The sequence below is a fragment of the Ranitomeya variabilis genome, chromosome 7, assembly GCF_051348905.1.
Source record: "Ranitomeya variabilis isolate aRanVar5 chromosome 7, aRanVar5.hap1, whole genome shotgun sequence".
NCBI classification, from domain to species: domain Eukaryota; kingdom Metazoa; phylum Chordata; class Amphibia; order Anura; family Dendrobatidae; genus Ranitomeya; species Ranitomeya variabilis.
The window spans coordinates 126,058,652-126,086,122 of NC_135238.1; the positions used below are offsets into that span (position 1 = coordinate 126,058,652).

At 45.0% G+C, this 27,471-nt stretch overlaps 1 protein-coding gene across 2 annotated transcripts in view; it reads right to left on the minus strand.

Moving 5' to 3' along the window:
* Positions 1–27,471, minus strand: part of LOC143786367 (carboxypeptidase O-like) — a 302,348-nt gene that overhangs the window by 107,083 nt on the left and 167,794 nt on the right. For both annotated transcript variants that reach the window (XM_077275702.1, XM_077275703.1), the window contains 2 exons: positions 12,860–12,964; positions 5,552–5,662 (listed from right to left, as the gene is read on the minus strand). In XM_077275702.1, coding sequence (XP_077131817.1) covers positions 5,552–5,662; positions 12,860–12,964 — 216 coding nt within the window. The remainder of the gene's footprint in view (positions 1–5,551; positions 5,663–12,859; positions 12,965–27,471) is intronic.

Consider the following 27,471-nt stretch of genomic DNA (forward strand, 5'->3'; position numbering starts at 1 on the left):
ATATCCATTTGTCTTTTTGGACACGGTTTGTATTGTGCTTCCCACTGCCCCCCATGAGGTACTATCCTGAGGATATGTTGTAGCTTTTTTATGTATTTATTTAATATTTTTTTGTTCGTTATGTTATTTTCAATAAATTGATTTTATATCTATTTAATTTTTTGGTTAGCTTCTTTTTGGATGACAGTGATTCTGCTGCCATCTAGTGGTTTTCCTAAAGGGGAATGTAGAAGGATTCCAAAGATATAACCACTTAAATGACATTTGAACAATTTGGCCATGGTCAGGAAGGTGAAAACTGGTTTCAGAAGACATTAATTTTATGGTGTAAATGACTATGATTTAAAAATTTCAAATACTTTAAACTTAATATGTATTTGATAATACAAAAAGTATTGAAATATTTGAAATATTTTGAGTTTCTGTCTGCCACGATAATATAAATATGCCATATTCTAAGTATACTTCTAGAAGGTTCCATGGCTTTACAGACACAGGCTGTGGGCTTTTTGCCCCCCACTGAGTAGTTTATGGCCCTAAGCTGGCTGAAGTCAGTTGTGGAAACGTGTTCTTTTGTTAATTTAAAAACTTAATAGTAGGGCATAGCTTGACCCCAATTTGTGATACATTTATAAAAGTTACATATTCTGAATGTCCACCGATAGATCTTTAACCCAGTGAAATCGCTAGGATCGAAACCCAACAAAATCCAAGGAAAAGATTTTTCCGCAAGCAGGTCATGTATCCATTTTGTGTTTATACTTAAATGAACCCCATGTCATGCTGAGCATAATGATAATTTTGTCTTTCTTATATGAGGTTCAACCCAAGAGATATGGGTAATAGAGTATTTCATAACTGTTCAGAAAGGGGAGTTACCCAACCATCCAGTAAGGTCAGCACAGTGGGAGTGACTTGGTTTTGGGCCCAGGTATAAAACTCAGAGGCGGGACGAGAGGCAAGGTCTTTAATCTTTGCCCAGGAAGTCAGCAAACAGAAACTCTGCAATCTGCTCTGATGCATTGGGATGTGTCGCCCTTCTCCCCAGCTTCATGGCCAGCCATGATATGAGAGAACTTTAAGTGTTTTTTTCAACTTTAATCCCTTTGATTTTGTAATCATTCTGTACATACTATAAATTGTCTTCTCTTGTAATATCTTTTTTTATACCTTTTGTAAACACTGCCTAACCTTTTTGGAGTAAAAGCTATAAAATTTGCTAGCTTAGTTTTCCTTGCTCTAAAACTTCAACATCCTCTAAAGTAAATTTCGCTACTGAATGGGTTGGTTCCTGACCTGCTATTAATCATAGGAATAGGAGCTGGTGGCAGCAGAGTGTACTGAGCTTGTTTGGTATAGCTGGCAGTGATGGAAAGGGGTTTATAAGTGTATTTCCTGGCTGTGGCTGGGAATAGTTATATCACCCTCACTGCTGTGTGCCCAATAGCCAGTACATGACTAGGCAGCCTTTCTGGCGACTAATTATCCTAGGTGCAATCCCCTGACTGACCTGAGGGTAAGGGGGGCACCAGAGAGCTGCAAGTTCCAAACTGGAACTGGGAAGTGGGATATAAATAAATCCCTGAAGAAAGAACTGGGCAACCAAAAACCCCCGTTTCATGACACTGTCAAGTTGCTGTTCGAGGACCACTGTACCATGGGGCCGGACTTATATAGGTGGAGCATGGCTAAATGGCTACCTTGTCTTTGCTAGAGCTCCTGATGGTGAAGCTAGACTTGAGCTGGAGGTAGCCAACAGATACGTGTCACAGTGTGACAGACTGAAGTAAGGGTGAGGGGCCTAAAACTCCCTGGAACCGAGACACCAACTTCACTGTCCCAGAGGTACTCTTGATGGTAGAGAGGCCTGGGTCTCTGACCTTACTATGCTTCTGTTAAACCCTAATCTGTTCCCTTATCCACCCCATGAGGCATGGGACAGAAATATAAGGGAAACAAGACACAAAGACAGACAGGGATAACTGAAATCCACTATCATGGAAAACACTAACCAAAAAAAAGGGAGTAAGATCTGAAGAGGGAGGAACAAACGAAATAGGTATAAGGACAAGGAGATAAACACTCACAGACTACTGCACACAGAATAATTCAACTACTACTCCCAAATACTCAGCTCAACACTTTCCAGGAAGAGAATTATTTCACCAGCAAAGAATAAACACGCAGAGCTAGTATAGGGAGAGTAAATGATTTTAGAAGCTGCAGCTGAGAGCAACAACCTTGCATGTTCCCAACCAGCTGAAAAAGAGTCCTTAGCCCTTTCAGCACTGATGGAATGGAAATAAAATTAAAAAAGGACACAAAGCACACCGTCTCTAAAGAGGATCTGCAATTCATTACCCTTTGTGACCTTCTAACTCAAGGTCTCCAAGGAGGACATGACACCCTAGCGACAGTACCACTCTTATGCAGCTCACAATACTGCAGCTGAGGAACTCAGGGGTCAGGATCGCAGACACAGACTACACTAGGGCTAACTGGCAGCACAGGATAAGGACTTCATTCAGACGTCGCAGGTTATAGATTCCCAGGCAGAATGGATATTGACACAGAATCACAGACAGGGCTAAATTCTGATACTGGAACAGGCTATGAAAGTATGGACTCTGGAACACTAACCAGGACAGACACTGGTTCAAGTAGTGCCAGTACGGTTTCAGGTTCGGGTACTGTTGGTGCGGCTTCAGGGTTCAGGTACTGCCAGTGCAGCTTCAAGGTTCAGGTACTACCAGTGAGACTTCAGGATTCAGGTACCTCTGGTGTGGCTTCTGGCTCCAGTACCTCTAGACCAGTGTAAGGTTTCATGTAACGCAGGTGTGGCTTCAGGCTCAGGTACCAATGGAAGCAGTGTTAGGTTACAGGGCCACCAGGTGTGGATTTGGGTTCAGGGAACTTCAGGTGTGGTTACAGGTTCAGACCCCATGGCCACAAAAGAACAAGGGTATCAGGTTCAGATCCTGGCCACTCAAGGACCAGGGGTTCATGTTCACGTACTAACTACACTGGATACTAGGACGTGGAATCTAGCAGCATACCGCTTCACACACACAATGTTGGGAACGACAGGGGTTGCTCAGGCACCTACCTACTGGGGAGGATACTTTTTATACAAGTTGCCTTCCATAGCTGAGGGAATTTTTAAAGTGTGCACTCTGCCCCTTTAAGAATAGAGGAATGCACGCGTCGCCTGGAAACTTGTGCAGCTGTAACGAGCTGTAACGGGGACCGGGGTGGTAGTCATGGTGAGGGGCTGCTGTTCTGGCACACCTTGGCACCCCACTGCATTAACAATGTGTCCCTTGTCTGGTGTGGTGTGTGTGCGCTGTATTTCACTCACTTGAAGGTTAGAGTCCTTTACTGCTTGCAGGGTCCAGGTCTTCTGCAGCAACTCACAATAACCATCAGTCCAAGTTCAATTCAACCATAGCAATTTTACTGAGCTCATCCAGTTTAGATACAGACACCGCACAGCAATCTTCATACAGGATGGACATTCGTTCCCCTGAACTGTCCCTGGTTCTTCCTGTCACCATTTGTTTCCATACCGTTTCCTTCTGTACTGCAGCTCCCTGAGTAGCCGGACTAGCTTGTTCCTGGAGCTCCCTGTCCATATTCCCCATTCTGGGCGAAAGTAAAGGATGTCTCTGCCAATCCCTGTCAGACCATAGGCCTCGGACATCAAGGAAGTGTCCCATAGGCCTAGCCAATGTTTCTCTCATGCTGCCCAAATCTGCTCTTGCCCATGTTTCTGTCCACCCATAGGGCCTGGATTCATGAACTTCTGTAATAACACAGCTCTGGTTAATCAACTCACTGTTCTTCTTCCTATCCACTACTACACTTACTACTTCCAGAACAAATTCTCCTCACCCTTCTATATATCAGTGAGACACATATATATATTTATATTTCATATAGCGCTAGATAGCAGAAAAGCCGGTAATTCAATTACCGGCTTTTGCTATCTCCTTATCAAACCCGACAGGATATGAGACATGGTTTACATACAGTAAACCATTTCATATCCCTTATTTTTTTACATATTCCGCCCTACTAATGTTAAAAGTGTCTGTGTGCAAAATTTGGTGGCTCTAGCTGTTAAAATAAAGGGTTAAATCACAGAAAAAACTGGCGTGGGCTCCCACGCAATTTTCTCCGCCAGAGTGGGAAAGCCAGTGACTGAGGGCAGATATTAATAGCCTAGAGAGACCATGGTTATTGTCCCCCCGGCTAATAACATCTGCCCCCAGCCACCCCAGAAAATGCACATCTGTAAGATGTGCCTATTCTGGCACTTAGCCTCTCTTCCCACTCCCGAGTAGCGGTGGGATATGGGGTAATAAAGAGTTAATGTCACCTTGCTATTGTAAGAACTATGAACTCGAGCGTGAGAAAATATTCTGAAAAATTCCCACGCTCGAGTTCATATGAGTTTATGCCAGCAGGGGGTGCAGCACCACAAGTCTAGGTAGCTACGTTCCCCTGCTTTCCATTCATTCCCCACTTTTTTCAGGCAGGAGCACAGCTGCATTAGCAGAGCTTCTGCTTGTAAAATTATTTAACTCCTTCTGATGGATTTACATCGTGGGACTTGACTGTAACGCCGGAGAGGTATGGGATACTGTTGTTTTTTTATTTTAACTTTGTTTCAGGTGACAAGGGTCTTCAATTGGATTGAGCGTTTAATAAACTATTACAACACCCTACTCGGGAGTGGGAAGAGAGTGGCCAAGTGCCAGAATAGGCGCATCTTACAGATACTGTTTTATCTATTTTCTTCCTGTGAGGAGTATACCTGTTAAATTAAACCCCACGTTAACACTTGCTCTGCCTCCGACCCATTACTGGATCTTCCTACCTGCTCACATATGCATCGGGGAGTGGAGGATGGGGTAAAACCAAAGTAGGAGAAGAAAGGGAATTATCATTCTCATTAAACCAAACAACAGTCACAGATAAATCCACCAAACACCTCCAATAACCACCAACTACAATTCTCCCAGCCATAAAGGAAAAGCTCTGATGAAGTGTGTCTGTCAGGACTTGGATTATATAGTGGATAGGAGTGGCTATCCATGCTCAGCTGAGAGGCCTAGCTCCCAGAGCTCTCAACATGGCTTTTTAACCCCTGTACTGCCAAAATAAATTTACACCATTTAAGAAAAAGGTGAGGTGCTTCTATTCAGCGCAGGAGTAGGAGCAATCAGATGCTCCAGTCTTGTGGCTCCTCTATATTGCGGTAACCCCTGATAGTTGCAATGTTGTCAAGGTTTCTGATCCTTGCATAGTTAAATAGTTTAAAAGTTTATGTGCACAGTAGAAATGAACTAAATGTCAGATATGCTTCTGTAGGGGTCACACTCCAAGTGCAATGAAGGATGGTCTGTATGGAATGATTGCTGGTTGTTATAATGATGTTATATAATTATGGAAGGCTCTAAGATCCTCACATATAAAGCGCCATGGAATAAATGGTGCTATAATAATAATAATAATAATAATAATAATAATAATATTAATTAGATCTTACCGCATTCCATGAATAAAGAAAGCCATCAATATTAAGCACAGGGACAATATAGAAATCAATATTCTTTAGAGCTTTATGGATCACATGATTGCTGCTGCGTTGGTTAAGTATCTGAAAAATAAAGACAGATTTAACCGGATAATTTGCCAGGACTTGATATAATAATTTGACAAAAGCCTTGGAACTGATTTGCCAACGAGTTTTTGCCAGATTTCTTTTGTCAGAAAACATCTTGAAATGTTACAAAATGTTCATGCAACTCAGAGCCATAGAGTCATACAACGGAGCAGTAGGAGAACAGGTCTCCTTCTAGACCTGTCCTCTGCTTTTGACACAGTTGACCACTGCCTCCTACTACAGATCCTCTCCTCCTTTGGCATCAAAGACCTCACTCTATCCTGGATCTCCTCATACCTTTCCAACCACAAATTCAGCGTCTCCCACTCCCACATTACCTCCTCATCCCACCCTCTCTCTGTTGGAGTCCCCCAAGGCTCTGTTCTAGGACCCCTACTCTTCTCAATCTATACACTTGGCTTGGGACAACTCATAAAGTCTCATGGATTCCAGTACCACCTCTATGCTGATGACACTCAGATCTACCTCTCTGGCCCAGACGTCACCGCTCTGCTGTCCAGAATCCCAGAGTGCTAATCAGCTATATCCTCCTTCTTCTCCTCTCGCTTCCTCAAACTCAATATGGACAAATCTGAACTCATCATCTTTCCTCCATCCCATAGATCTTCCTTACCTGACCTATCTATCGCAATCAATGACATCATGCTTTCCCCCGTACCGGAAGTCCGCTGCCTCGGAGTAACCTTCGACTCTGCCCTGTCCTTCAAACCGCACATCCAAGCTCTTTCCACCTCCTGTCGTCTCCAGCTCAAAAATATCTCCAGAATCCGTCCTTTCCTCAACCTTCAATCTACTAAAATGCTTGTGCATGCCCTCATCATCTCCCGCCTTGACTACTGCAACATCCTTTTCTGCGGCCTCCCTGCTAACACCCTTGCACCTCTCCAGTCCATCCTTAACTCTGCTGCCCGACTAATCCATCTCTCATCTCGCTACTCCTCCGCTTCCCCCCTCTGCAAATCTCTTCACTGGCTCCCATTCCCTCAGCGTATCCAGTTCAAATTACTAATACTGACCTACAAAGCCATCCATAACCTGTCTCCTCCTTATATCTCTGAACTAATCTCCATATATCTTCCCTCACGTAATCTCCGGTCCGCCCAAGACCTCCTTCTCTCCTCCACACTTATTCGCTCCTCATCCAATCGTCTCCAAGACTTCTCCCGAATATCCCCCATCCTCTGGAACTCTCTGCCCCAACACGTCCGACTATCAACCACAGTCGGATCCTTCAGACGGAACCTGAAAACTCATCTTTTCAGGAAAGCCTACAGCCTGCACTGACCCCGCTGCCTCCTCATCACCACCGAAGCTACCGCCTCACCAACACCGGAGCTCCTGCAACCCCCAACCTACTGTCTCCTTCCCCATAATCCTGCAGAATGTAAGGGTACCGTCACACATTGAAATTTTCATCGCTGCGACGGCACGATTCGTGACGTCGCAGCGTCGTATAATCATCGCTCCAGCGTCGTAGACTGCGGTCACACGTTGCAATCACGGCGCTGGAGCGATGCCGAAGTCCCCAGGTAACCAGGGTAAACATCGGGTAAATAAGCGCAGGGCCGCGCTTAGTAACCCGATGTTTACCCTGGTTACCAGCGTAAATGTAAAAAAACAAACAGTACATACTCACCCGTCGGTGTCCTTCAGGTCCCTTGCCGTCTGCTTCCTGCTCTGAGTGCAGCCGTACAGTGAGAGCAGATCGCAGCACCGCTGTGATCTGCTCTCACTTTCCGGCCGGCACTCAGAGCAGGAAGCAGACGGCAAGGGACCTGAAGGACACCGACGGGTGAGCATGTACGGTTTGTTTTTTTACGTTTACGCTTGTAACCAGGGTAAACATCGGGTTACTAAGCGCGGCCCTGCGCTTAGTTACCCGATGTTTACCCTGGTTACAAGCGAAGACATCGCTGGATCGCTGTCACACACAACGATCCAGCGATGTCAGCAGGTGATCAAGCGACGAAATAAAGTTCCAAACGATCTGCTACGACGTACGATTCTCAGCAGGGTGTCTGATCGCAGTAGCGTGTCAGACACAGCGATATCGTAACGATATCGCTAGAACGTCACGAATCGTAACGTCGTAGCGATGGAAATTTCAATGTGTGACAGTACCCTAAGCCCGCAAGGGCAGGGTCCTCGCCCCTCTGTATCAGTCTGTCATTGTAAGTTTGTTTACTGTAAGTGATATCTGTAATCTGTATGTAAGTCCTTCTCATGTACAGCACCATGGAATCAATGGTGCTTTATAAATAAATAATAATAATAATAATAATAATAATAATAACATGGGTAACAATGATTTATATCTTGGATTCTGTGTTTCACTTTATTCTTTTTAGCATTGTACATGCAGCTTAATGTATTAACCCTGCCTATAACCCCGTATATAGAATCCCTGTATACTTATCTTACCTTTTGTCATTTTCCCACATTCCATATACTAGTTTTGGACTGTTCATTATATCTACACGTTTAGTCTGACTTGTTACATTTTTAACCTCCTCCTGCTGTGTTTTACATAGTTATTAAGGTTGAAAGAAGACTGTAAGTCCATCTAGTTCAACCCATAGCCTAACCTAACATGCCCTAACATGTTGATCCAGGGGAAGGCAAAAAAACCCCATGTGGCAAAGAGTAACTCCACCATGGGGAAAAAAATTCCTTCCCGACTCCACATACGGCAATCAGACTAGTTCCCTGGATCAACGCCTTATCAAGGAATCTAGTGTATATACCCTGTAACATTATACTTTTCCAGAAAGGTATCCAGTCCCCTCTTAAATTTAATTAATGAGTCACTCATTACAACATCATACGGCAGAGAGTTCCATAGTCTCACTGCTCTTACAGTAAAGAATCCGCGTCTGTTATTATGCTTAAACCTTCTTTCCTCCAGACGTAGAGGATGCCCCCTTGTCCCTGTCTCAGGTCTATGATTAAAAAGATCATCAGAAAGGTCTTTGTACTGTCCCCTCATATATTTATACATTAACATAAGATCACCCCTTAGCCTTCATTTTTCCAAACTAAACAGCCCCAAGTGTAATAACCTATCTTGGTATTGCAGACCCCTCAGTCCTCTAATAACCTTGGTCGCTCTTCTCTGCACCCGCTCTAGTTCAGCTATGTCTTTCTTATACACCGGAGACCAGAACTGTGCACAGTATTCTAAGTGTGGTCGAACTAGTGACTTGTATAGAGGTAAAATTATGTTCTCCTCATGAGCATCTATGCCTCTTTTAATACATCCCATTATTTTATTTGCCTTTGTAGCAGCTGCCTGACACTGGCCACTGAATATGAGTTTGTCATCCACCCATACACCCAGGTCTTTTTCATTGACGGTTTTGCCCAGAGTTTTAGAATTAAGCTCTGTTTTGTCGCCCTCTAGTGTTTCCCCTATTTTTAACACTTGTCTTTTGAAATCTTAATACAATAAACTCATATTTGTACTTTCGTTTTGGCTGCTCAAATTTCTTTATAGGTTTTTTCTATTTAATTAGGTGCTTCATAGCCAATATATTGCGTTATACACTTGCTTCAGGTGCATTGTTATTTTTCTGTAAATATTTTCCAATACTTATCATTACTCTATGTATCATGCTTGACATGTCACTCTCTGCAAGGAAAAATGTTACCCCTTGGATCTTGGTCAAACACCTCTCACACAGCCAAACCAGATCTCACACTTTGCACTGATGAAGGGCAGCACCCCGAAACACAGTCTGCAATGTGAGATTTGGCTTTGGCTTTTATCCTAAGTCATGAGACAAGGCTCGTCAGAGAGTCGATATAGACTTCTAGGATTGCTACTTACTTTAGCTGGTGCTAGTCTCCTAGTCAGTGGCGTAGGAAGGGGGGTGTGGGGGGGTGGGCCGCCCCGGGCGGCACAATGCGGGGGTGGGTCACCTGGCCGCGGCCGGCGCTGCAGCTGTTTAACGCTATTGACGTGCGGGCCCGCGCCCGCACGTCAATAGTTAACAGCCGCCAGCCAATTGGAGGCTGGCAGCTGAAGTCGGCCGCAGCGCACACGTTGCCGGCGTCTGACGTCATTGTCAGTCGCCGGCGAGTGTGCGCTGCTGGAGGGAGCTCGCCACCTGGAGCGCTGGTCAGGTGAGGAGACTCTTTGTTTTTTTTTGTTTTGTTTTTTGATAAGCTAACGGTGGACACACTGGGGGCAATGCTGGAGGACACTGGGGCAATGCTGGAGACACTGGGGCAATGCTGGAGGACACTGGGCAATGCTGGAGACACTGGGGCAGATTGCTGGAGACACTGGGGCAATGCTGGAGACACTGGGGCAATGCTGGAGACACTGGGGCAATGCTGGAGACACTGGGGCAGATTGCTGGACACACTGGGGCAGATTGCTGGACACACTGGGGGCAATGCTGGAGGACACACTGGGGCAATATGCTGGACATACTGGGGCAGATTGCTGGACACACTGGGGGTAATATGCTGAACACACTGGGGGTAATATGCTGGACACACTGGGGGCAGGACTGGAGGCATGGGCAGAATGTAGACACGGGGCATGATTGGAGACACGGGGCAGAATGAAAGACATGGGGCAGGATTGGATCATGGGGCAGGATGGATACGATGGAGACAGATGGGGCAGGATGGGGAGATCATATAGTGTAGAATGGATACTCATGAGTGCAGGATGGGAGAACATATGGCTGGAGCCAGGAATGAGACACACCGGGCCAGGGTGGGGAATATTATTACCATAGGGGCTAATTAAGGGATATTATTACTGCAGTGATGTATTTATTTTATTTTTTGAGTATACTGTTTTAAATGGGGGGGCGGTCCTGTTACTGTGCAGAGTGACACTATATCGCCTTTTTTTCTCCATGTGGTGTAATGTAGAAGTTGTGAAAAATTAAGTAATGTGTTCTGCAAGCGGAGCTCGAGATAACTGTGTTATTTCCTGCAGAAACGAGTCCTGGCTGGAAGAAATGATGGCGGTCTGTGCTGGATGAAAGATGAAGGACTTCACCTAGAGACGTCACTGGTGAGTCAGTGTTACCTATGCACTGACACTATACACTGTATACTATATACAGAGGTCCTGTGTATAATGTCACCAGTGATCACTGTATTACCTATACATTATATACAGAGCTCCTGTGTATAATACCACCAGTGATCTCTGTATTACCTCTACACAGACACTGCATACTAAGTACAGATCTCCTGTGAATACTGGCACTTATGGTGATAGTATTGTGTTTTGTTTTGTTTTGTTTTTTTTAATTACTGATCAGTATTGTAGTATTCAGTCACTATGTGGTGGTAATATGTGGTCTGGAAATGGTGTTGTGGTATTTGTCCCTTGAATGTGCTATTTGGTCACCAAGTGGTGGTAATATGTGGTCTTGACATGGTGCGGTGGTATTTGTTCCTTGTATGTGATATTATTCGATCACTGTGGTAGTAATTTGTGGTCTGGTCATGATGCGGTGGTATTTGTTCCTTGTATGTGATATTATTGGTCAAAATATACCTAAATTGTATTGCAGATTTTAACAAATATTCAATAGGTTACAGTAGAGTAGGGCCCGGCCATTTTTCTGGAATAATCTGGTTCAGGTATAACATGACCCCCGTCACTTTACTCCCAAAGTGACTATTTAAAGTTTCAGTTAAACAATAAAGAGTTTTGTTTCTGCGCGTGTTGTCCTGACTATTTTTGGTAACCTTTGTGTGTATTGAGCCGGGGGGGGGGCGCCAAACTCGGGAACAGCCCCGGGCGGCAAAAGCTCTAGCTACGCCCCTGGTCCTAGTAATCTTCCTCTCTGAAGAGACAATTTACATACTCTTTTATACTAATCTTGCAAAATGGCAATAGAAATGAATCAATTTCTATTTGTGTGAAAGCAACAGCTGCTCCGAACTAAGTAAAGTCATGCCATAAAATAAGTACAAACATTTTTTTTGTCTTTATGATTATCCTTTTCTTATAGCACTCTTGTTTCCAGGACGCTAAACGTATGTATAATAAATCTGAACTGAATAAGTGACAGACTGGTTAAGGAAAAGATAATATCCTCAGGTTTAACAATCTACAATGGTGAATTACATACAGTTATATTGCACATTTTCTGTTAGTACAATAAACCTCATTTCAAGGCAGAAACATTACTGTGTCCAACAGTTATTAGATATATGAAACTGAAATAGCTGTTGCAAAAAACAATTTTTAGAAAACATTAAGCTTAAGATTAATAGGGGTGCCCAAACTTTTTCATATTACTGTATGTATATATACTACATCTGCAACTAAGTGTAACTCAGCTGTTGGCTACACCCGTGTTCCTCTAATTGTTATATGTGTCTTTATGCCACTATCCCATTATCCTCTACTTGGCTAAAGGAGAAACATTGGTAATAATGATAACATGACCTGTTAACAACATGAGAAATTGAGCACGTAGTATAGGATATACTCAACTACTAACCCTTGTGTTAAAACAGTTGTCCAGGGCTATGATATTGATGACATATTTTTAGACAAATCATCAAAATCAAATTTGTGTTTGACACCCGGCTCCCCCACTGATCAACTTTTTAGCAGGTCCACCTGATGTACACAGTGGCCATTCTTGGAATTGTGGCTTAGCTGAACAACCTATTAAGGGGAATTTGTCACTACCTTGGACGTAGGGTAAGTGCTATTGCAAGTCAGAGTCACGAGATTCCGTGGCCACCACTACATGTCACAGGGCACCGTGGTGCTGATGAGAGAGGGCTGGTATGCTAATGAAGACCGGAGGCAGAGTTTTCTTCCAGACATTGCATGACCCAGAGCATGGAAGAACTCATTACCATAAAGAAATACAAGAGGATTTCTCCACAACAAGACCGCAGATATGGACATACAGGAATGACTGTTTTAACCATTCTAAAACCTGTATGCCCATATTAATAGGTTACATACGTCCAAGGGGGTGACAGATTCCCTTTAAACTAAAATTGTGTGATGTAATATTTGTTGTTTTTATACATTTTAATAACTTTCCTTAGAGACTTTTTTTTTTTAAACATTTACACATTAATGCGTAGGGTGCAACTGTTAATATTGTTAAACCAATGGTTATTTAATTAAGTTACCAACAGCAGAATCAAAATAAAACTACCAAAATGACATACTTCTTTAATAAACCACTGACAAAATGCCACCGAGATCCATTCACGTGCATGAATTCCACAATCGATCCATATGATTTTCTTTTTTACATCAGACGGCAACCCAATCTAAAAAATCATAAAATATAAATTTATAAGGCTATATATTTTAAATGTTTACATCAAAAATACACTTTTAATACTTCCTGTAATATATTAGCATTTACTGCTTAGTATGAAATAACATACAAACAAGGAAAAATATTTTAGAACCATTATAAATCACTGTCTGGTAGGGTTGAGCGACTTTCATTTTTTTAAGATCGAGTAGGGTTTTGGGAAACCCGATTTTGTCCAGAGTCGAGTCGAGTGCAGTCGGCCGATTATCGCTAAAAGTCGGGGATCGACCGAAACACGAAACCCAATGCAAGTCAATGGGGAAGCATAGTCGGCAGTGAGTGGAGGCCAGGAAAACACCTACAGTGCCCATTTTAATGCCAAAAACATCCATTCTTGTTTCTGAAGCTTGCCAATCTTAATTAACTGTATAATAATAGTTGGGCATAGGGAATTGGGGGAAAGTTGTGGGGGGAGTAGGGCTGGCTCAAGTTTTTCGTGGGCCCAGGAAATGCGGACTACGTCACGGCGGTGTTGCAGGGAAAGGTAAGTATTTAAAAGTTGCAAGTGCTGTGATCCTGAGCAAGCAGGGGGGGGCCCACTCGTTCGCATTGCCACTGGCACAGGGCCCCTCAAAGTACGGCGGTGTGTTTGCATGGCGGGGGCGCCTCCCACCAGCAGCGACACTTTTGCGTACTCTGAGGGGCCCTGTGCCAGTGACGTCGCCAACGAGTATGCCCCCCCACCTGATGAAGGAACCTGCACTTTCATCTGCACCTTCCTCTTTGTCCCTGTGTAAGGTGGTATAACATGCGGGAAGGGGAACCTTACTTTCAGCAGGGACAGATTCTGGCTGTGTAGAGTACAAGGGGAATGTAGTGGTCTAGGTCAATGTACCAGCAGACTCATTTAGCAGTGGCTTGGCAATGGGCAGGATGAGGAGGAAACAGATATAGGGCCAAAGAATAAAGTAGGCTACATGCAGTTCAAAATTGGTAACAGGACTAAACAGGCGGCATTGCTTTGTTCAGTGGAGTAGCAAACCCAAGAGCAGCAGACACTGTTTCAAGGGCCTAACCACACTAGTAGGCCAAATGCAGTTTAATATCTGATAGTATAGGGCGAAAGCCAGAATGTGGAAGCTCAGCTTTGTTCAGTTGAGGACAACACCAGGGAGGGGCAGACACCTTTAGTAGGCCGGAAAAGCCTATTGCATTTTTTAAAATGGTAATTTGGAGCAGAAGGTTGAAGCTCAGCTTTATTTAGTTGAGGGCAACACCAGGGAGGGGCAGAAGCCGTTAGTAGGCCCTAACCACCATTTTTTTTTTTTAAAACCACTTAATGAGAGCCGGAAGGTTGAAACTCAGCTTTATTTAGTTGAGGACAACACCAGGCAGGGGCACACAGACAGACACCTTTAGTAGGCCGGAAAAGCCTATTGCATTTTTTAAAATGGTAATTTGGAGCAGAAGGTTGAAGCTCAGCTTTATTTAGTTGAGGACAACACCAGGCAGGGGCAGAAGCCGTTAGTAGGCCCTAACCACCATTTTTTTTTTTTAAAACCACTTAATGAGAGCCGGAAGGTTGAAGCTCAGCTTTATTTAGTTGAGGACAACACCAGGGAGGGGCAGAAGCCGTTAGTAGGCCCTAACCACCATTTTTTTTTTTAAAACCACTTAATGAGAGCCGGAAGGTTGAAGCTCAGCTTTATTTAGTTGAGGACAACACCAGGGAGGGGCAGAAGCCGTTAGTAGGCCCTAACCACCATTTTTTTTTTTAAAACCACTTAATGAGAGCCGGAAGGTTGAAGCTCAGCTTTATTTAGTTGAGGACAACACCAGGGAGGGGCAGAAGCCGTTAGTAGGCCCTAACCACCATTTTTTTTTTAAAAACCACTTAATGAGAGCCGGAAGGTTGAAGCTCAGCTTTATTTAGTTGAGGACAACACCAGGCAGGGGCACACAGACAGACACCTTTAGTAGGCCGGAAAAGCCTATTGCATTTTTTAAAATGGTAATTTGGAGCAGAAGGTTGAAGCTCAGCTTTATTTAGTTGAGGACAACACCAGGCAGGGGCAGAAGCCGTTAGTAGGCCCTAACCACCATTTTTTTTTTTTAAAACCACTTAATGAGAGCCGGAAGGTTGAAGCTCAGCTTTATTTAGTTGAGGACAACACCAGGGAGGGGCAGAAGCCGTTAGTAGGCCCTAACCACCATTTTTTTTTTTAAAACCACTTAATGAGAGCCGGAAGGTTGAAGCTCAGCTTTATTTAGTTGAGGACAACACCAGGGAGGGGCAGAAGCCGTTAGTAGGCCCTAACCACCATTTTTTTTTTTAAAACCACTTAATGAGAGCCGGAAGGTTGAAGCTCAGCTTTATTTAGTTGAGGACAACACCAGGGAGGGGCAGAAGCCGTTAGTAGGCCCTAACCACCATTTTTTTTTTAAAAACCACTTAATGAGAGCCGGAAGGTTGAAGCTCAGCTTTATTTAGTTGAGGACAACACCAGGCAGGGGCACACAGACAGACACCTTTAGTAGGCCGGAAAAGCCTATTGCATTTTTTAAAATGGTAATTTGGAGCAGAAGGTTGAAGCTCAGCTTTATTTAGTTGAGGACAACACCAGGCAGGGGCAGAAGCCGTTAGTAGGCCCTAACCACCATTTTTTTTTTTAAAACCACTTAATGAGAGCCGGAAGGTTGAAGCTCAGCTTTATTTAGTTGAGGACAACACCAGGGAGGGGCAGAAGCCGTTAGTAGGCCCTAACCACCATTTTTTTTTTTAAAACCACTTAATGAGAGCCGGAAGGTTGAAGCTCAGCTTTATTTAGTTGAGGACAACACCAGGGAGGGGCAGAAGCCGTTAGTAGGCCCTAACCACCATTTTTTTTTTTAAAACCACTTAATGAGAGCCGGAAGGTTGAAGCTCAGCTTTATTTAGTTGAGGACAACACCAGGGAGGGGCAGAAGCCGTTAGTAGGCCCTAACCACCATTTTTTTTTTAAAAACCACTTAATGAGAGCCGGAAGGTTGAAGCTCAGCTTTATTTAGTTGAGGACAACACCAGGCAGGGGCACACAGACAGACACCTTTAGTAGGCCGGAAAAGCCTATTGCATTTTTCAAAATGGTAATTTGGAGCAGAAGGTTGAAGCTCAGTTTTATTTAGTTGAGGGCAACACCAGGCAGGGGCACACAGACAGACACCTTTAGTAGGCCGGAAAAGCCTATTGCATTTTTCAAAATGGTAATTTGGAGCAGAAGGTTGAAGCTCAGCTTTATTTAGTTGAGGGCAACACCAGGCAGGGGCACACAGACAGACACCTTTAGTAGGCCGGAAAAGCCTATTGCATTTTTCAAAATGGTAATTTGGAGCAGAAGGTTGAAGCTCAGCTTTATTTAGTTGAGGGCAACACCAGGCAGGGGCACACAGACAGACACCTTTAGTAGGCCGGAAAAGCCTATTGCATTTTTCAAAATGGTAATTTGGAGCAGAAGGTTGAAGCTCAGCTTTATTTAGTTGAGGGCAACACCAGGGAGGGGCAGAAGCCGTTAGTAGGCCCTAACCACCATTTTTTTTTTTTTAAACCACTTAATGAGAGCCGGAAGGTTGAAGCTCAGCTTTATTTAGTTGAGGACAACACCAGGGAGGGGCAGAAGCCGTTAGTAGGCCCTAACCACCATTTTTTTTTTAAAACCACTTAATGAGAGCCGGAAGGTTGAAGCTCAGCTTTATTTAGTTGAGGACAACACCAGGGAGGGGCAGAAGCCGTTAGTAGGCCCTAACCACCATTTTTTTTTTAAAAACCACTTAATGAGAGCCGGAAGGTTGAAGCTCAGCTTTATTTAGTTGAGGACAACACCAGGCAGGGGCACACAGACAGACACCTTTAGTAGGCCGGAAAAGCCTATTGCATTTTTTAAAATGGTAATTTGGAGCAGAAGGTTGAAGCTCAGCTTTATTTAGTTGAGGACAACACCAGGCAGGGGCAGAAGCCGTTAGTAGGCCCTAACCACCATTTTTTTTTTTTAAAACCACTTAATGAGAGCCGGAAGGTTGAAGCTCAGCTTTATTTAGTTGAGGACAACACCAGGGAGGGGCAGAAGCCGTTAGTAGGCCCTAACCACCATTTTTTTTTTTTAAAACCACTTAATGAGAGCCGGAAGGTTGAAGCTCAGCTTTATTTAGTTGAGGACAACACCAGGGAGGGGCAGAAGCCGTTAGTAGGCCCTAACCACCATTTTTTTTTTTAAAACCACTTAATGAGAGCCGGAAGGTTGAAGCTCAGCTTTATTTAGTTGAGGACAACACCAGGGAGGGGCAGAAGCCGTTAGTAGGCCCTAACCACCATTTTTTTTTTTAAAACCACTTAATGAGAGCCGGAAGGTTGAAGCTCAGCTTTATTTAGTTGAGGATAACACCAGGCAGGGGCACACAGACAGACACCTTTAGTAGGCCGGAAAAGCCTATTGCATTTTTCAAAATGGTAATTTGGAGCAGAAGGTTGAAGCTCAGCTTTATTTAGTTGAGGGCAACACCAGGCAGGGGCACACAGACAGACACCTTTAGTAGGCCGGAAAAGCCTATTGCATTTTTCAAAATGGTAATTTGGAGCAGAAGGTTGAAGCTCAGCTTTATTTAGTTGAGGGCAACACCAGGGAGGGGCAGAAGCCGTTAGTAGGCCCTAACCACCATTTTTTTTTTTTTTTAAACCACTTAATGAGAGCCGGAAGGTTGAAGCTCAGCTTTATTTAGTTGAGGACAACACCAGGGAGGGGCAGAAGCCGTTAGTAGGCCCTAACCACCATTTTTTTTTTTTAAAACCACTTAATGAGAGCCGGAAGGTTGAAGCTCAGCTTTATTTAGTTGAGGACAACACCAGGCAGGGGCACACAGACAGACACCTTTAGTAGGCCGGAAAAGCCTATTGCATTTTTCAAAATGGTAATTTGGAGCAGAAGGTTGAAGCTCAGCTTTATTTAGTTGAGGGCAACACCAGGCAGGGGCACACAGACAGACACCTTTAGTAGGCCGGAAAAGCCTATTGCATTTTTCAAAATGGTAATTTGGAGCAGAAGGTTGAAGCTCAGCTTTATTTAGTTGAGGGCAACACCAGGCAGGGGCACACAGACAGACACCTTTAGTAGGCCGGAAAAGCCTATTGCATTTTTCAAAATGGTAATTTGGAGCAGAAGGTTGAAGCTCAGCTTTATTTAGTTGAGGGCAACACCAGGGAGGGGCAGAAGCCGTTAGTAGGCCCTAGCCACCATTTTTTTTTTTTAAAACCACTTAATGAGAGCCGGAAGGTTGAAGCTCAGCTTTATTTAGTTGAGGACAACACCAGGGAGGGGCAGAAGCCGTTAGTAGGCCCTAACCACCATTTTTTTTTTTTAAAACCACTTAATGAGAGCCGGAAGGTTGAAGCTCAGCTTTATTTAGTTGAGGGCAACACCAGGCAGGGGCACACAGACAGACACCTTTAGTAGGCCGGAAAAGCCTATTGCATTTTTCAAAATGGTAATTTGGAGCAGAAGGTTGAAGCTCAGCTTTATTTAGTTGAGGGCAACACCAGGGAGGGGCAGAAGCCGTTAGTAGGCCCTAACCAAAGTTGAAGGCCAAATGCAGTTTAATTTCTGATACTATAGGCCGAAAGCCAGAAGGTGGAAGCTCCGATTTAGACAGTGGAGGACAATTTGAATTAGGGACTGCAGACAGACTTAGTAGGCTGTCCCCTGTGGACCATGCATCCACCACATTAACCCATTGCGCCGTAATGGACACGTAATCTTCCGTGGCCATGCCTACAGGTCCATGCGTCTGTTGTCAGGTGCACCTTTGTACTCACAGATTGCCAGAGTGCATGGACAATGCGGTCTTCTACATGCTGGTGGAGGGTTGGGATGGCTTTTCTCGCAAAAGAAGTGTCGACTGGTTAGCTTGTAGCGTGGTACAGCGTAGTCCATCATGGCCTTATTAATAGTAAATAAAATATATAACTAGGCTCTATGAACTTTTAAATAGGTTCCAGGGGTACACGGGCAGCATTGGTGTGGTCAGTGGAGGAGTATTGCAAGTAGGGGCTGCAGACAGGCTATCAAAGGCCTAAAATAACAAACAGTAGGCAGTCATGGCAGTTTTACATCGGTTACATGGATACACAGGCAGGCACTCCAGGCAGCATTGTGGTCAGTGGAGGAGTATTGCAAGTAGGGGCCGCAGACAGGCTATCAAAGGCCTAAAATAACAAACAATAGGCTCATTGCAGTTTTACAGCGGTTACATGGATAGACGGGCAGGCAGCTTGGTGGTGAGTGGAGGAGTATTTAAAGTAGGGACCGCAGACAGGCTTCAAAGGCCTAACATAAGAAAATGGGCTGGCTGTAGGCACTTTATAATTGGTTCCAGGGGTACACGGGCAGCAGTGGTCTGGTCAGTGGAGGAGTATTTAAAGTAGGGACCGCAGACAGGCTATCAAAGGCCTAAAATAACAAACAATAGGCTCATGGCAGCTTTACAGTGGTTACATGGATACACGGGCAGGCAACTTGGTGGTGGTGAGTGGAGGAGTATTTAAAGTAGGGACCGCAGACAGGCTATCAAAGGCCTAACATAACAAACAATAGGCTCATGGCAGTTTTACAGCGGTTACATGGATACACGGGCAGGCAACTTGGTGGTGGTGAGTGGAGGAGTATTTAAAGTAGGGACCGCAGACAGGCTATCAAAGGCCTAAAATAACAAACAATAGGCTCATGGCTGTTTTACAGCGGTTACATGGATACACGGGCAGGCAGCTTGGTGGTCAGTGGAGGAGTATTTAAAGTAGGGACCGCAGACAGGCTATCAAAGGCCTAACATAACAAACAATAGGCTCATGGCAGTTTTACAGCGGTTACATGGATACACGGGCAGGCAGCTTGGTGGTCAGTGGAGGAGTATTTAAAGTAGGGACCGCAGACAGGCTTCAAAGGCCTAACATAAGAAAATGGGCTGGCTGTAGGCACTTAATAATTGGTTCCAGGGGTACACGGGCAGCAGTGGTCTGGTCAGTGGAGGACTAGTGGAAGGAGGGACCGCAGACAGGCTTCAAAGGCCTAAAATAACAAACAATAGGCTCATGGCAGTTTTACAGCGGTTACATGGATACACAGGCAGCTTGGTGGTGAGTGGAGGAGTATTTAAAGTAGGGACCGCAGACAGGCTATCAAAGGCCTAACATAACAAACAATAGGCTCATGGCAGTTTTACAGCGGTTACATGGATACACGGGCAGGCAACTTGGTGGTGGTGAGTGGAGGAGTATTTAAAGTAGGGACCGCAGACAGGCTATCAAAGGCCTAAAATAACAAACAATAGGCTCATGGCAGTTTTACAGCGGTTACATGGATACACGGGCAGGCAGCTTGGTGGTCAGTGGAGGAGTATTTAAAGTAGGGACCGCAGACAGGCTATCAAAGGCCTAACATAACAAACAATAGGCTCATGGCAGTTTTACAGCGGTTACATGGATACACGGGCAGGCAGCTTGGTGGTCAGTGGAGGAGTTTTTAAAGTAGGGACCGCAGACAGGCTTCAAAGGCCTAACATAAGAAAATGGGCTGGCTGTAGGCACTTAATAATTGGTTCCAGGGGTACACGGGCAGCAGTGGTCTGGTCAGTGGAGGACTAGTGGAAGGAGGGACCGCAGACAGGCTTCAAAGGCCTAAAATAACAAACAATAGGCTCATGGCAGTTTTACAGCGGTTACATGGATACACGGGCAGGCAGCTTGGTGGTCAGTGGAGGAGTATTTAAAGTAGGGACCGCAGACAGGCTTCAAAGGCCTAACATAAGAAAATGGGCTGGCTGTAGGCACTTTATAATTGGTTCCAGGGGTACACGGGCAGCAGTGGTCTGGTCAGTGGAGGAGTATTTAAAGTAGGGACCGCAGACAGGCTATCAAAGGCCTAAAATAACAAACAATAGGCTTATGGCAGTTTTACAGCGGTTACATGGATACACGGGCAGGCAGCTTGGTGGTCAGTGGAGGAGTATTTAAAGTAGGGACCGCAGACAGGCTTCAAAGGCCTAACATAAGAAAATGGGCTGGCTGTAGGCACTTAATAATTGGTTCCAGGGGTACACGGGCAGCAGTGGTCTGGTCAGTGGAGGAGTATTTAAAGTAGGGACCGCAGACAGGCTATCAAAGGCCTAAAATAACAAACAATAGGCTTATGGCAGTTTTACAGCGGTTACATGGATACACGGGCAGGCAGCTTGGTGGTGAGTGGAGGAGTATTTAAAGTAGGGACCGCAGACAGGCTATCAAAGGCCTAACATAACAAACAATAGGCTCATGGCAGTTTTACAGCGGTTACATGGATACACGGGCAGGCAGCTTGGTGGTCAGTGGAGGAGTATTTAAAGTAGGGACCGCAGACAGGCTTCAAAGGCCTAACATAAGAAAATGGGCTGGCTGTAGGCACTTTATAATTGGTTCCAGGGGTACACGGGCAGCAGTGGTCTGGTCAGTGGAGGACTAGTGGAAGGAGGGACCGCAGACAGGCTTCAAAGGCCTAAAATAACAAACAATAGGCTCATGGCAGCTTTACAGCGGTTACATGGATACACAGGCAGCTTGGTGGTGAGTGGAGGAGTAGTGCAAGGAGTGTCTGTCCCAGTACTCCCAAAATATAAATAGATGTTAATGTCTCGCAAAACAACCACAACAAAAAAAAAGGTGGCATACTTAGGTACAGGGGTGGGCTCATCTACTGAGTTTCTGACATAGTAATTTGGCAGTAACTATTTAATGGTGCCAATATAGGACACAGACACAGACTACTTTAAGTTGCATCATAGATGTCTACAAATTTGTATTGTCAGTGCCAGACATTGAATGATGTCAGCGAATAGACTAAAGATTGGTGGAGCTGTGCGACATAATTTTGGACGTGGTAGAGCACATTTTGAGCTGGGGTAGGGGGGAACTCTCTTGAGGCCGGCGGGACCGCCCCAGGGCCCCTCATGTTACAACGGTGTGTCTGACGTTGGGTGCGCACCACCACCGCCAGAGACACTACATTGTACTATGAGGGACCCAGTAGCAATGCCGTCAACCAAAAGCGAGCACACCCACCTCTTCAGACAAACAGCAGTCTCACGGGTGCTTGCGCCAAGTCGCGATACCACGGCCCCGTGTGGGGAGTTTTGCCATTTAGGGAGGTGTAAACATGTCGTATGCTGTACAATCAGCTGCAGCAAATTAGACATTAGAAAAGTAATTCACAGGCAAGAGCTTTTCATAGGAAAGCTAGGTGTCGGCCGGGCAAGGTGGGGCAAAAGATTTCGAAATCCAGTTGTGGTTCATTTTAATGAATGTTAGATCGTCAACATTTTGGGTAGCCAGACGAGTCCTTTTTTCGGTTAATATTGAACCTGCAGCACTGAATACTCTTTCTGATAGGACACTTGCTGCCGGGCAAGCAAGCTCCTGCAATGCATATTCTGCCAATTCTGGCCAGGTGTCTAATTTGGAGGCCCAGTAATCAAATGGGAATGACGGTTGAGGGAGAACATCGATAAGGGATGAAAAATAGTTAGTAACCATACTGGACAAATGTTGTCTCCTGTCACTTTCAATTGATGCAGCAGTACCTGTCCTGTCTGCGGTCATAGCAAAATCACTCCACAACCTGGTCAGAAAACCCCTCTGTCCAACGCCACTTCTGATGTGTGCACCCCTAACACTCCTAGTCTGCTGCCCCCTGGAGCTCGTGTGAGAACGATCACGTGCGCTGTGTGCTGGGAATGCCTGAAGCAAACGGTCAACAAGAGTTGATTGTTTGGTTGCTAATATTAGTTCCAAGTTCTCATGTGGCATAATATTTTGCAATTTGCCTTTATAGCGTGGATCAAGGAGGCAGGCCAACCAGTAATCGTCATCGTTCATCATTTTCGTAATGCGTGTGTCCCTTTTTAGGATACGTAAGGCATAATCCGCCATGTGGGCCAAAGTTCCAGTTGTCAAATCTCCGGTTGTGATTGGTTGAGGGGCAGTTGCAGGCAAATCTACGTCACTTGTGTCCCTCAAAAAACCAGAACCCGGCCGTGACACGCAACCAATTTCCTGTGCCCCCGGGAAAGGTTCGGCATTAAAAATATACTCATCCCCATCATCCTCCTCGTCCTCCACCTCCTCTTCGCCCGCTACCTCGTCCTGTACACTGCCCTGACCAGACAATGGCTGACTGTCATCAAGGCTTTCCTCTTCCTCTGGTGCAGACGCCTGCTCCTTTATGTGCGTCAAACTTTGCATCAGCAGACGCATTAGGGGGATGCTCATGCTTATTACGGCATTGTCTGCACTAACCAGCCGTGTGCATTCCTCAAAACACTGAAGGACTTGACACATGTCTTGTATCTTAGACCACTGCACACCTGACAACTCCATGTCTGCCATCCTACTGCCTGCCCGTGTATCCTCCCACAAATAAATAACAGCACGCCTCTGTTCGCACAGTCTCTGAAGCATGTGCAGTGTTGAGTTCCACCTTGTTGCAACGTCTATGATTAGGCGATGCTGGGGAAGGTTCAAAGACCGCTGATAGGTCTGCATACGGCTGGCGTGTACAGGCGAACGTCGGATATGTGAGCAAAGTGCACGCACTTTGAGGAGCAGGTCGGAGAACCCAGGATAAGTTTTCAATAAGCACTGCACCACCAGGTTTAAGGTGTGAGCCAGGCAAGGAATGTGTTTCAGTTGGGAAAGGGAGATGGCAGCCATGAAATTCCTTCCGTTATCACTCACTACCTTGCCTGCCTCAAGATCTACTGTGCCCAGCCACGACTGTGTTTCTTGTTGCAAGAACTCGGACAGAACTTCCGCGGTGTGTCTGTTGTCGCCCAAGCACTTCATAGCCAATACAGCCTGCTGACGCTTGGCAGTAGCTGGCCCATAATGGGACAACTGGTGTGCAACAGTGTCATCTGCCGATGGAGTGGTTGGCAGACTGCGTTCTGTGGAAGAGCTGTAGCTTCTGCAGGAGGACGAGGAGGAGGAGGAGGAGGGGGTGCGAACGCCTACAGCCAACTGTTTCCTAGACCGTGGGCTAGGCACAACTGTCCCTAAATTGATGTCGCCTGTGGACCCTGCATCCACCACATTCACCCAGTGTGCCGTGATGGACACATAACGTCCCTGGCCATGCCTACTGGTCCATGCATCTGTAGTCAGGTGCACCTTTGTACTCACAGATTGCCTGAGTGCATGGACGATGCGCTGTTTAACATGCTGGTGCAGGGCTGGGATGGCTTTTCTGGAAAAAAAGTGTCGACTGGGTAGCTCGTATCGTGGTTCAGCGTACTCCATCAGGGCTTTGAAAGCTTCGCTTTCAACTAACCGGTAGGGCATCATCTCTAACGAGATTAGTCTAGCTATGTGGGCGTTAAAACCCTGTGTACGCGGATGCGAGGATAAGTACTTCCTTTTTCTAACCAGAGTCTCATGTAGGGTGAGCTGGACTGGAGAGCTGGAGATCGTGGAACTTTCGGGTGTGCCGGTGTACATGGCAGACTGAGAGCCGGTTGGAGACGGTATTGTTTCCGCCGGTGCCCTAGATGCAATATTTCCTCCTACAAAACTGGTGATTCCCTGACCCTGACTGCTTTTGGCTGGCAAAGAAACCTGCACAGATACTGCCGGTGGTGCGGAAAATGGTGGCCTTACAGTGACGGAAGGGATGTTGCGTTGCTGACTAGCTTCATTGGCCGAGGGTGCTACAACCTTGAGGGACGTTTGGTAGTTAGTCCAGGCTTGAAAATGCATGGTGGTTAAGTGTCTATGCATGCAACTAGTATTTAGACTTTTCAGATTCTGACCTCTGCTTAAGCTAGTTGAACATTTTTGACAGATGACTTTGCGCTGATCAGTTGGATGTTGTTTAAAAAAATGCCAGACTGCACTCTTCCTAGACTCGGATCCCTTTTCAGGGATTGCAGACTGAGCTTTAACCGGATGGCAACGCTGTGCTCCAACAGGTTTTGGCTTTGACACGCGTTTTGGGCCAGATACGGGCCCGGCAGATGGAACCTGTTGCGATGTTGATGCCTGCTGCGGCCCCTCCTCCACCTCCGCTTCTGAACTACTGCCGCCTGCACCCTGTTCCCCCAATGGCTGCCAATCGGGGTCAATAACTGGGTCATCTATTACCTCCTCTTCGAGCTCGTGTGCAACTTCGTCTGTGTCACTGTGTCGGTCGGTGGTATAGCGTTCGTGGCGGGGCAACATAGTCTCATCAGGGTCTGATTGTGGATCTGTACCCTGAGAGGGCAATGTGGTGGTCTGAGTCAAAGGAGCAGCATAGTACTCTGGCTGTGGCTGTGCATCAGTGCACTCCATGTCAGAATATACTTGTAATGGGCATGGCCTGTTAAATGTTTCACTTTCTAAGCCAGGGACGGTATGTGTAAAGAGCTCCATGGAGTGACCCGTTGTGTCGCCTGCTGCATCCTTCTCTCTTGTTGTAGTTTTTGCTGAGGAGGACAAGGAAGCGACTTGTCCCTGACCGTGAACATCCACAAGCGACGCGCTGCTTTTACATTTACCAGTTTCGGAAGAGGAGGCAAAAGAGCTAGAGGCTGAGTCTGCAATGTAAGCCAAAACTTGCTGTTGCTGCTCCGCCTTTAAAAGCGGTTTTCCTACTCCCAGAAAAGAGAGCGTTCGAGGCCTTGTGTAGCCTGACGACGAAACTGGCTCCACAGCTCCAGACTTAGGTGGAATATTTTTATCCCCACGACCACCTGATGCTCCACTACCACTACCATCATTACCAGCTGACAATGAACGCCCACGACGACCTCTTGCACCAGACTTCCTCATTGTTTTAAAATCTTAACCAAAGTAACTTTATTTGTTGCTGTCAAACAACTTACACGGTGAGCTATAACTTCAGTATGATTTCAATATCCCTTAACAGGTTGGTGAGACCACAAGGAAAATCAGGCACAATGTTACACACTCTGTTTTCTGTGGCACAAAATCACAGAGATGACACACACGCAGGACTGTCACTCAAGCACTAATGTCAATATTAATCTCCCACCTAATTTATTTTTTTTTTTTTCTCAGGGAGACTTTAGAAACCAAATAATATTAAAAAAAAAAAAAAAAAAAAAGGCTTTCTATGGCCCACAATTAGAGAGAGAGAGGTGGCACACCCAGGAGTCAAGACTGGCGCACAAGCTGAAAGGGCAATATTACTCTCCCACTGTTTTTTTAAGTTTTTTTTTTATTTCAGGGAGACTTTAGAAACCAAATAATATTAAAAAAACCAAAAAAAAAAAATAGCCTTTCTATGGCCCACTGAATGAGAGACAGAGGTGGCACACCCAGGAGTCAAGACTGGCACACAAGCTGAAAGGGCAATATTACTCTCCCACTGTTTTTTTATGTATTTTTTGTTTTTTAAGGGAGACTTTAGAAACCCAATAATATTTTTTTTAAAAAATAAATAGGCTTTCTATGGCCCACTGAATGAGAGGGAGAGAGGTGGCACACCCAGGAGTCAAGACTGGCACACAAGCTGAAAGGGCAATATTACTCTCCCACTGTTTTTTTATGTTTTTTTTTTTTTTTAAGGGAGACTTTAGAAACCCAATAATATTTTTTAAAAAAAATAAATAGGCTTTCTATGGCCCACTGAATGAGAGGGAGAGAGGTGGCACACCCAGGAGTCAAGACTGGCACACAAGCTGAAAGGGCAATATTACTCTCCCACTGTTTTTTTATGTTTTTTTTTTTTTTTCAGGGAGACTTTAGAAACCAAATAATAAGAAAAAAAATAAATAAATAAATAGGCTTTCTATAGCCCACTGAATGAGAGATAGCACACACAGCAGTGGCACACAAGCCCTGACTGAGGCCAATATTTTTCTCCCACTGATTGATGTAGTGTTTTTGTGTTGAGGTAGATTTTAGAACACAAATCAAGGAAAAAAAAAAAAATGCTTTCTATGGCCCACTGAATGAGAGAGAGGTGGCACACCCAGGAGTCAAGACTGGCACACAAGCTGAAAGGGCAATATTACTCTCCCACTGTTTTTTTATGTATTTTTTGTTTTTTAAGGGAGACTTTAGAAACCCAATAATATTTAAAAAAAAAATAAATAGGCTTTCTATGGCCCACTGAATGAGAGGGAGAGAGGTGGCACACCCAGGAGTCAAGACTGGCACACAAGCTGAAAGGGCAATATTACTCTCCCACTGTTTTTTTATGTTTTTTTTTTTTTTTTCAGGGAGACTTTAGAAACCAAATAATATTAAAAAAACCAAAAAAAAAAATAGCCTTTCTATGGCCCACTGAATGAGAGAGAGAGAGGTGGCACACCCAGGAGTCAAGACTGGCACACAAGCTGAAAGGGCAATATTACTCTCCCACTGTTTTTTTAGGTTTTTTTTTTTTTTCAGGGAGACTTTAGAAACCAAATAATATAAAAAAAATAAAAAAAAATAAATAGGCTTTCTATAGCCCACTGAATGAG